The 11,138-nt window shown below is 36.4% G+C and overlaps 2 protein-coding genes and 2 long non-coding RNA genes across 4 annotated transcripts; 3 read left to right on the top strand and 1 right to left on the bottom strand.

Annotated features, from left to right (window-relative positions):
• LOC110265562 lies at positions 1,600–2,364 on the top strand. The gene is made up of 3 exons (XR_002351720.1): positions 1,600–2,001; positions 2,082–2,215; positions 2,325–2,364. It is a non-coding gene; the product is annotated as an uncharacterized LOC110265562 (long non-coding RNA).
• On the top strand, positions 5,421–7,554 carry LOC107612120 (ALA-interacting subunit 3-like). Its single transcript, XM_016313942.2, has 6 exons — positions 5,421–5,631; positions 5,712–5,770; positions 5,856–5,930; positions 6,438–6,926; positions 7,039–7,328; positions 7,410–7,554. Exons 1-6 carry the CDS (start codon positions 5,577–5,579, stop codon positions 7,465–7,467), a joined length of 1,026 nt encoding a protein of 341 aa, XP_016169428.1. The 5' UTR covers positions 5,421–5,576; the 3' UTR covers positions 7,468–7,554.
• On the bottom strand, positions 6,195–11,095 carry LOC110265563. Its single transcript, XR_002351721.1, has 2 exons — positions 10,132–11,095; positions 6,195–6,337 (listed from the first exon to the last, which is right to left on the bottom strand). It is a non-coding gene; the product is annotated as an uncharacterized LOC110265563 (long non-coding RNA).
• On the top strand, positions 7,783–10,048 carry LOC107612210 (protein JINGUBANG-like). Its single transcript, XM_016314017.2, has 2 exons — positions 7,783–8,843; positions 8,919–10,048. Exons 1-2 carry the CDS (start codon positions 8,259–8,261, stop codon positions 9,666–9,668), a joined length of 1,335 nt encoding a protein of 444 aa, XP_016169503.1. The 5' UTR covers positions 7,783–8,258; the 3' UTR covers positions 9,669–10,048.

Raw genomic sequence — 11,138 nt, 5'->3', positions numbered from 1 at the left:
TTCTTTTACTTTAACAAATAATTTGTATTTTATAGTAAAATAAAAAAAAATTCCGAAATTGCTTTAACAAATTGTTCATGACCCTCATTATGTCATCAATAAAATTGTATGCATAAAAGATCTAAAAACCTTTCAATTATGTGCATCCCTTTTAAAAGATCTTAAAGGCTTCCAACAACCACAACTATCCTTACAATATCGGCTTTAGTTAAAAATATTAATAAAAAAAAATGACATCTTAGCTCTAGAATTGGCCACACTACACTACTGTTGTCGTAAAAATATTAATAAATCTTCATTTAAATTTTAGTTCTAGAGTTATATATTCTCAATCTTCATTTGCATTATTAGTCTCTATCTTTTAATGCTTCAAATAAACATAAACTTAAAGAAGGAATAGAAAAAAAAAATCCAGAAAATTAATATTAAAAAACTTGAAAAAAGATATTCAAAAGAGCATGAAAATATTACTATCAATCATGAGTTAAAGAATGCTTACCTAATACGACTTTGTCAATCATGCAATTTAAATTCAAGTTCACCTTATCAAACTCTATAAATCTAATTTCAAATGTTTATCATAAAATAAAATTTATACAAACTTTAAGATAATATTTTTAAATTTTTTATTTTTTAACTTTTTAATAATTGTACCACCCAAAATGACATAAATATAGATTTCTAAAATGAAATGGCATTGCGAAAAGAAGCTTAGTAATTATAAAATTTGCTTTTAATAGGAAGGTGTAAATGGTTTTTAAGATATGTTGCATTTTTGCTCACATTCATCTTTTAATTTTACAATGATGCTTTAAGTACAATAAATATAAAAAAGCACACCAAAGATTAAGAATATGTTCAATTTTTTTAATCTTTGCTAAAAGCAAGGACTAATACTATTTTTTACCAAACTTCACAATAAATATTGTAAATCCTAATTAGTTCTAAATTTAAAATTTCTTATCCAACATCTTTCTAAACAAACAAATACAAAGAGCATCTATGAAATATGGGGTTACTCAAAGTTTAATAATGCTAATAATTATTTTAAAAATTTCTCATAAAATCATGTATAAAGTTTTTTTAAATCTTAAATTCTAAACCTTTTTTGTTCAGCTGCAAAAGATATCATATTATTTCAAGTCAATATCATCTTTTTAATTTAAAATCAACAGCAAAGGATAAATCACTGCAATTTTGCTGATAAATATGTTGCAGGTTAGTGGCAAGGTTACCTATAATGGCCATGAAATGAATGAGTTTGTACCTCAAAGAACTGCAGCATACATTAGCCAGAATGATGTTCATATTGGAGAAATGACTGTTAATTTTGATTGATACACAACCTTTTGATCTTATAGGCTTTCTAATAATACTAGGCAACAGCATCTGAAGGCCAGGAAGCAAACCAGATGATAACAGAATATATACTAAAGCTGACATCTTCAACTTCAAGTAGTTCTGAGTTCTGATTTCTCACAATATTGCATCATCACAAACGCAAATACTGTCTTTATGGTTTCTACTATTTATCTAATTTGTGATTTACAGATCTTGGATTTAGAAATATGTGATGATACTCTAGTAGGGGATGAAATGTTGCGCGGTATATCAAGAAAGCGTGTTACCACAGGTAGTGATCAAACTCTTAGTCCATCAATTTTGTGTGTAATTCTGTTTCAACTTTTATGTGCATTATTTGCAGGGAAGATGTTGATTGGTCCGGCGAAAGCTTTGTTCATGGATGGCATATCTACTGGGCTAGACAGCTCCACAACTGTTCAAATCATGAAATGCCTTAGACAAATTGTTCATATTCTAAAGTGAACTGCATTTATAGCCTTATTGCAACCAGAGCCAGAGACATGAGCTTTTTTCATTAAAACAAGATGCTACATTTTTCAATTTTTCTTGCAGCGTTTCCTATTAAAGCTTGGAGGGCAAGAAATTTATGTCGACCCATTAGGCCGTCATTCTTACCAACTCATCAACTACTTTGAGGTATAATGTGTCTCAAAAAGCTCAAAGATCATAAAAAAAAGACAATTATATAACTTCTTATAGTTTCTACTTTTAATTAGTCTGTTAAAGGGGTAAATAAAATCAGAGATGGATGTAACCCTGCAACTTGGATGTTGGAAATCACAACTCCAGCACGAGAAATGGATTTAAATGTTGACTTTTCTGATATATATAAAAATACAGAACTTTATAGGTAATCTTCTTTGTAATCTTACTCATTTTTCTACTAAACAACTTTGATATTTCTTAGTTATTATAAAAGCTGTGTTCTTATGCTGAAAAAATGTTTGCCTATACCTTAGGAGAAATAAAGATCTTGTAGCAGAATTGAGCAAGCCTGCTCCTGTGTTTTTGTAAACAATATGAACAATATGCTCTAAAATTGACCCAATAAAGTAAAAAAACACTCCACTCTCAAATTATCTCTTAAACTTTAACATTAGGATAACCATTTGCACACTTAGTGAATTAAACATCCAGCCATTATTAACTGTACATGAGTAAATCGAATAAAAAAAAAATAATGAACACAATCAAGAGAGGCTAAAGCATTAAGCATTACTATTGTATTAATCCATCTCTTTTTTTTTTTTGAACAAATGAGCTCAACACACTAAAATGGAGCATAAAGAGAAACAGTACGACAAAACATAATACAGAAACAAAACAAAAACAACAATAAAACGGTCGAATCCGTTGTCATCTCCGGCATTGCCATCAACAACCAATCGGATCAACTCCACACCATTCCCTGTAGCTCAAGAATGACCTAATCTTTACTCCTTCAACACTTGTCTGTATACTCTGGAACACTCTACTATTGCGCTCCAACCAAATGTTCCAAACAACCGCACAGAATCCTGTCAGCCATTTCCTTTGCTCAGACTTGCCACCTGGTACTCCAGTCCAACTCTCAAAAAACTCTTTTCCGGATCCCGGGATGGCCCAAGCTCTATTAGCACCCGTCAACCAAGCACACCAAACCTGCCATGTTAACTCACAAGCAAAAAATAAATGATGCACTGATTCTATGTCCTTTTTGCACAACACACACACATTGTCATTATGATTAATAATGCCGAGTCTAGTCAATCTCTCCTTCGTGTTGACCCTGCCTACTAAAACAAACCATGCAAATAGTTCAACCCTTGGAGGAACCAAGCCTCTCCAGATTGAGCTAGTGAAGCTGTAGCTCGTGATGTCCTCTGAGAGGGTTTCTTTCTGCAACACCTGCACAAACGATTTAGTAGAAAAAACACCTTTTTTGTCAAATTTCCAAACAACTGAATCCTCCCTATCAACCGATAAACTTACAACCCGTAACCGGTCGTGGAGTTGATTGAGCAGCTCTAGCTCCCATTGGAAGAGTTCTCTCCTCCATTGGAAGTTCCACACCCACTCTAGCCCATCCCAAAACCCACAGTCCCTTATTACTGATCCTTGCTGATTTGAAACAGAGAAGAGCCTCGGAAAACAATCTTTCAAAGATCCACCTTGTAACCAAGTATCCTCCCAAAACCGGGTGCTTCGGCCGTTTCCCACCTCCATGGACAAGCCACTGATCATCATATTTCTTATACGCTGCTCCTTAATATTAAGCTGGCAGATATCTTTCCACGGGCCCCTTCCTGATGGCAACTGTTGAGTTGACAGCATCGCAGTTGGGTTTAGCTGATTACAGGAGCAAACCACTTTCTTCCAAAGCGGGCAGTCCTCCTTTGAGAAGCGCCACCACCACTTGAATAGGAGCGATGCATTTCTAATTAAAGCATCTCCCACCCCCAAACCACCTAGCTTTTTCGGGGCTTGAACTACCTCCCATCTCACCATCGGCATCCCTCTGTTCCCATCTTCTTTACTCCATAAGAACCTTCTCTGCAGTCCAATTATCTTTTCTGCAACCGCCTTTGGCATCTTATACAAGCTTAAGTAGTAAGTTGGCAAGCTATTGAGGACAGATTTTATGAGAACCAATTTACCCGCTTTGTTGAGAGTTCTCGCTTTCCATAGGCTCAGCTTGTCTTCCACCTTGTCTATAATTGGTTTCCAAGTCTTCACCAACCGAGGGTTAGCGCCAAGAGGAATGCCTAAGTACCTAACAGGCAACGCCGCTTCAGCACACCCCAACAAACCACACATATTCCTCACCCATTCCTTCTCACAGTTAATTGGGATTAGGCTCGACTTTTCAAAGTTGATGCTCAGGCCAGACATCAACTCAAAGCAGCGCAGGAGTCTCTTATAATTCACCAGTGTGTCTGTTTCCTGTGGACAAAATAAAATTGTGTCATCTGCAAATTGTAGATGCGACAATTCTATATTGTCCCTTCCCACCAGAAGTGGGGAAATTCGGCCATTTCTTACCGCCTCTCCCACCATCCTGTGCAGCACATCAACAACAAGCACAAACAGAAAAGGAGAGAGAGGATCCCCTTGTCTGAGACCTCTCTCCATCTTGAACGGCTTAGATGGTGACCCATTAATCAACACTGACATAGACGCTGTAGTCACACATTCCTTCACCCAAGTCCTCCATTTAAGTCCAAAGCCCATCTTCTGCAGTACTATATCCACAAAGCTCCACCTCACTCTGTCATAGGCTTTCTGAAAGTCTAGCTTGACAATTGCCGCCTTCTTCTTCCGCATCTTCAGCCATTGGACCGTCTCGCAAGCAATGAGGGCACCATCATGTATTTTCCGGCCCTTGACAAACGCAGACTGAGTCTCTCCTACTAGATTTGGCATCACTGAACGCATTCTTCGTACCAGTACTTTGGATATCACCTTGTACACACAGCCAACCATACTAATCGGTCTTAAGTCCTTAATTTCCTTAGCTCCCACAAATTTTGGAGCTAACGCCACCCAAGTAATATTAGCATCTGCTGGTAACTTTGCATTCTGAAAAAAACCCAACACAGCTGCAGTGAACTCCTGACCCAGCTCCTCCCAACAATTCTTTATGAATTTCATGTTATACCCGTCACTACCTGGTGCTTTACTGGACTCACAGTCCCAAACAGCCTCTCGTACTTCCTCAGTTGATGGCATTGCCTCTAGTGGATAAATTAGTAAAACAAATAGCATTTGAGCTATAACAAATGTAGGATTATTCAAAATGATAAATGGATAAATTGTTTTTTTCTTTTTCGTACATCAAGAGAGGCTAAAAATAGAGACCTTTACAGAGGAAAGGAAAACAAATAGCATTTGAGCTATAATTCATTAATTATCTTAAATAATTCTATAAGTATAAGTATAATATAAATATCAGTTATTTTTTCTAAAATATTTTTAAAAGATCCAAATAGAAGATTATATTACCTACAAAAAATAAGTACAAGTTATTTCATTCTCAATCATTGAATTTATCTTATTATTTATAAAGTGGAGCTAAGGGAGATATAGGGAGGGAGGAGCGGCAGTTGCGGTGGTAAGATGGTCCAAATTTAATTTGCATTTGCAGTTAGTTGGAATCATTCTGCGGTTCTCCGAACTTGATAACTTCTTTTACAAGTCTCCTCCATTAACAAACTTATTATTCTGCAGCAACAATGATGGAACCACACTCTGCTCCCACACCCAAGAAGTATTCTAAGAAACCCAAATGTCAGTTTCTTTCTTCCTTCTTCTCCTTTTTTTTCCACACTCTTTTATTTCTCTCTTATTAATTATTTCTTAATTGCTAGATTCAAAGTTCTCACAGCAAGAACTTCCTGCATGGAAACCAATCCTAACACCTGGTTGGGTAGGTATATATATTATATATTATATTATAATTCTACCAACAATAATGCAATCAATCGTCATCTTTATTCTTTTTCAATTCCCAGGTCATTTCCACATTCACTGTCGTAGGAATCGTTTTCATCCCCGTCGGTCTTGCTTCATTGTTTTCATCAGAAAGCGTAATATATACATATCTCTCTCTCTCTCTCTTTAATTCACCGACTATCAATGTTCACCAAAATCAACCGTTAAAATCAGTCATAATGAATAAAATAAAGAAAAATATAGGTAATCAACAACATTTTTGAACAATGTATGAATAATGTGAATTAATAGGATTAAAAGAGTAAATTAATCTTAAATTTAATTAGTAGTATTAAATTAGGATGTAGTGTATTTTTATTTGATTGGTGGTTATTTATGTTGTTTTTATACTTGTATACAAGGTGAAAACTCAGGTGCAGTCAATTTCACGTGAAGTTGATACTTGAGAGCTGTTAGATGAAAATTTTGTCAAATCAGTCAAATCATCTAACGGCTCTTAGATATCAATTTTACGTGAAATTGACTGCACTTGAGTTTTCACCTGTATACAAATATATTAGTCGCTAATTTTAGTGGTTAATCTTAACGTACGAATAACATTTTTGTTAATGAACGTATTGATGGTGGACGAATGCATGCAGGTGGAAGAGGCTGCAATCAGATACGACGACAAATGCCTTAACGAGATCCATGCTCAAAACGCGGTGGCATTTATCAAAAACGACATGACAAACAAGACATGCACGACATCATGGACCGTCGAACGCAAAATGCAAGGCCCTATCTTCATCTATTACCAGCTTGATAATTACTACCAGAACCATCGAAGGTATGTGAAGAGTAGAAATGACAAGCAGCTAGTGAATCCAGCCTCTGAAGGAGACACAACAAATTGTTATCCACAAGACAAAACCAATGGTAGCATGCCAATTGTTCCATGCGGCCTCATTGCTTGGTCTCTCTTCAATGACACTTACAAGTTTTGGGTCAACACCAAGAGTTTGACCGTCAACAAGAAAGACATATCATGGGGGAGTGATAGATCCCACAAATTTGGCTCCAAGGTTTATCCCAAGAATTTTCAACTTGGAGGTCTAGTTGGAGGCGCGAAACTCGATGAAAACATACCTGTACTGTTGTTATATCTACTTGATCTATTTCTTTTGATACACTGACAGTGTAAAATAGTCGTGTTAAACTTTTTAAACTATTTGATTTCATGCATGAATTAATATGTACCAGTTGAATCAACAAGAGGATCTGATTGTTTGGATGAGAACGGCAGCACTGCCATCTTTCAGAAAACTGTATGGGAAGATTGAGACTAACCTGGAAGTGAATGATCTTGTAGAAATAGTTATAGAAAACAATTATAACACATATGAGTTTGGTGGGAATAAGAGGCTCATTCTATCAACTGCAACTTGGATTGGTGGAAAGAATCCCTTCTTAGGGATGGCATACCTTTTTGTTGGTGGGGTATCCTTGCTCTGCGCTATAGTATTCATACTACTCTATGTCATCAAGCCAAGGTAAACAAAATGCTATAATTTTATTTTATTTACTTAACTTCTGAATTTCAAACTTATTTTCCATTCCAAACTTATGTGCAGGCCTCTTGGGGATCCCTCCTACTTGTCTTGGAACAAAAATCCAGGGATTCTAAAATGATTACTGCTATCATTTTTTTTTTTACTTCATTAGGTGTATATAAACATTGTGATGTGAGTGAAAGTTACCATGTTGTATGTGTTCTAATTCTCCTATTAATTCACATTATTCACACATTGTTCAAAAATGTTGTTGATTACCTATATTTTTCCATAATCAATAGGACTGAAATGAAATTTAATTAATAATGACAGAGACAAGTAAACCAAATAAATGTGTATGAATGCCTAAAATGACTAAAATATATTACAATTGTGCCTACATTTAGTAACAGGAACAATGAATAGAAGAAAAATAAAAGTCCTAAGTTATTGGTTCCTAAAATCTACTGCCATTTATTATTAGCATCAGTTTATGCACCTGCCACCATCTTTAATTCCAAACAATTTGGTGAGCCATTTACTGATTCATACTTTAAGTCATTCCTCCAATGGAACTTATAAATTAATGCCTGTTGGGCAAATTCAGGAAACAGTTGAGATCAATTTCGTCTACAATTATCTAACCTTGCCCTTAAAACAATTATCAATTTGATAGCTCCAAAGAAATTGAATGTTATTTGTACATAAGCAATAGTAACTTATATAACAATACTCCTTAGCTTGTTCTTTTCTCCTTTAATACTCAGAACGTCCATCAAACTCTGCAATAAACACAAGTTATAGGAAACATCTACCACCACCACTCCTATTTCATTCCACCTACTTCATTCATAAACCATAAAACCATAATATTCATAGCTGCCACCACTACACATCACTGAAGGAACACAAAGAAAGATCAATGAATCAATGGACTCTTCCAACTCACCTGATCCCACACCATCTTTTGACTTTAGATCCACAACTCAGAACAGCAACTTCTTGAGAAGCATCTCCACAAAAGAAAACCCTCTCACAAAGCTACTTCAATCCCCTCCTCGCCTCTCATGTCCTACGCTTTCGCGCAGCCTCCAAACCTCTCCGGTTTCCTCTCCTCTCCATCAGAACTATACTCCTTCTTCTTCCCCTACAAAGCTCTCTCACCATTGTGACCCTCAAACCACATACCACTGCGCCTCCTCTGTCCTCAGAAACGATGGACAGATCCTCTCCATAGCCCTCTCCTCCAACGGCCTGGTCTACACAGGCTCCGAATCCAACCTTGTCAGGCTGTGGAAGCTCCCTGAGTTCACCGAGTACGGCCAGCTGAGGACCAAGGCTTGCAGGGTGGTGGCTCTTGAGGTGTCCAACGACACGGTTTATGCAGCTTATGCTGATGGCAAGATTAGAGTATGGAGAAGGACTTGGGATAAGGTTTTGAAGCATGTTCGTTTGGCTTCCATACCTAAGACTGTTGGCTATGTCCGCAGCTACATCGCCGGCAAAGACAAGACAGTAAGTATATATATCAGAGCTTCTATATTTATGTCTTATATTAACTACTAAACACGTCTTAAATGCAATTATCAGATGAAGCATAAGGGGCTAATCACATCAATGGCGATTAACACAGCAGAGGACATTCTATACACTGCTTCACTAGACAAAACAGTCAAAGTATGGCGAATCTCTGACTTGAAGTGCATAGAGACAATCAAAGCCCACCCGGAGCCAATCAATGCCATCATTGTAGCTGATGATGGAGTTCTCTACACTGCCTCCGACGATGCCACGGTCCGAGTTTGGCGGCGCAACTTCTGCAGCCACGACCAGCCCCATTCCCTGACAGTTACCTTGCACGCCAAGCATTCTCCTGTAAAAGCCTTGACGCTTACCCCGGACGGCGCCATCTTGTACGGCGGCTGCACTGACGGCTACATACACTACTGGCTAAAGGGTTGGTTTGCAGGGCAATTGCAATATGGTGGTTCAATCCAAGGCCACACACATGCAGTTATGTGCTTGGCTAGTGTGGCTAAGTTCATGGTTAGTGGCTCAGCTGATTCAACAAGCAGGGTTTGGGCTAGGGAGCAAGATGGCCAACACACTTGTTTAGCCGTTCTTGTTGGCCATAGAGGTCCAATTAGGTGTGTAACTGCTTTCATTGGAGGAAGGTTGGTTGATGATAACATTGAAGATAGTTGCACTGTTTGCACTGGTAGCCTTGACGGTGTCTTGAAGCTTTGGCGTGTCACTCATTCCAAGAATCTCGATACTAATAATACTAACAATCATAATCACTGCTCTTCACATTCTGCTGCTAAGTATTTTGAACTCTAACAGAGACTTCAATCAGCACTAATCTATTGTAACCACTTGTTTCCTTGGAGTTATGGTAGTTTTATTGACGAATAAATGACCATTTGTACCCATGAAAGATGAAAACGCTGACATATGTACCCACGCTAAATTGAAACTAAACTTGTACCCATGCAAGATGTCCTCCGTGTGATAAAAGTACCATGTCTTTGGAGGGTTGGAGTGCCACGTAAGATACTTTTGTCACACGGAGGACATCTTGCGTGGGTACAAGTTTAGTTTCGATCTAGTGTGGGTACATATGTCAGTGTTTTCATCTTTTATGGATACAAATGGTCATTTATTCTTTTATTGACATTTGTATCTTTGTTAAACTAAATAGAAAGTAATCAAGTTTAATGGAATAGGCAGTATAAATGAGAAGGAATGATCTATTATTGAATGAGCTTTCAAGTTTGAACACTTGACATCAAAACAGACCAACAATAATACAAACATAAAAATGAAAGTGAAATAGATTGAATCATAATGCAAACACATACAACACACTACACTATTCTATTTGGCCAAGCCTTGTGTTCTGTGCAGCATCATGATGATGAGTATTTGTTTCTCTCCTCTTTAGAAAGCGGTAAAGGCCATAACATAGCAAACGCAAAACACAAAGAATTGATATGGAAACCAAGGCTGATAAAAGATACCCTACAATTGAGTTGGAGCGCTTGCACCCAAACACAGCTCCAAGACACACCATTGCAGAGTAGTAATTCTGTAATTGGCATCCTTCAAATTTAATCGATGCACATTTAAGTTATATTATTATATTATTAAACGCGTTTAAAGAATATGCAAATATGAGGAAATTGGAAAGTGTGTGGAATAGTATATGCTTGCCTTCATGAGAACCGCTATAGTCCCTTTCTTGTCAAATAAGGAATAAGTACTCATGATCTTATATTAACCATTTTTTTCTTCTATTCAATTTCGAAGGACTTCCCTAGCCATGAATTCAGCATTCTTATATTCTTTTCTAAGTTGTATTCCACTTAATATTATGCTTTCTTTCTGTTTTGTTTTGCTTTTTTTTTTTTTTTTCCTTTTAATTTCCTCCGCTTCTCATTTTATCATTTCAAGATACAAAACAATTATATTGTTCCATTCGTGACTAATTTATTAGATTTACTTTAAATAAAACATTTATTAGTTAGATTGGTAGAAACATTAAATACAAATATATACTACTAGTAAAACTTTATAAGTTAGGAGATTAAGAAGTTCATCTAGTTAGTAACTGAAAAGACTAAAAGAGCAATCAAAACAAAAGAGAGCATGGTACGTGATGTGATGTGATGGGAATCATGGGATCATGTGAAGAACAACAAAAACAAAGAAGAGAATAATAATAATAATAATAATAATAATAATAATAATAATAATAATAAATAAATAAATAAAATAGAAATTAGAAGGAAAAAAAAAAGAAATAAATAA

Source organism: Arachis ipaensis, chromosome B08 (genome assembly GCF_000816755.2).
Source record: "Arachis ipaensis cultivar K30076 chromosome B08, Araip1.1, whole genome shotgun sequence".
In the NCBI taxonomy this organism is placed as follows: domain Eukaryota; kingdom Viridiplantae; phylum Streptophyta; class Magnoliopsida; order Fabales; family Fabaceae; genus Arachis; species Arachis ipaensis.
The sequence above is the reverse complement of the archived record's forward strand: the minus strand, read 5'-3'. Positions and strand labels throughout refer to the sequence as shown.

Coding starts and splice junctions, on each gene's coding strand:
- LOC107612210 (XM_016314017.2), top strand. CDS start 8,259: ATGGACTCTTCCAACTCACCTGATCCCACACCATCTTTTGACTTTAGA. Junction 8,844..8,918: donor TCGCCGGCAAAGACAAGACA/GTAAGTATATAT, acceptor TGCAATTATCAG/ATGAAGCATAAGGGGCTAAT.
- LOC107612120 (XM_016313942.2), top strand. CDS start 5,577: ATGATGGAACCACACTCTGCTCCCACACCCAAGAAGTATTCTAAGAAA. Junction 5,771..5,855: donor CAATCCTAACACCTGGTTGG/GTAGGTATATAT, acceptor TTCAATTCCCAG/GTCATTTCCACATTCACTGT. Junction 5,931..6,437: donor CATTGTTTTCATCAGAAAGC/GTAATATATACA, acceptor GAATGCATGCAG/GTGGAAGAGGCTGCAATCAG.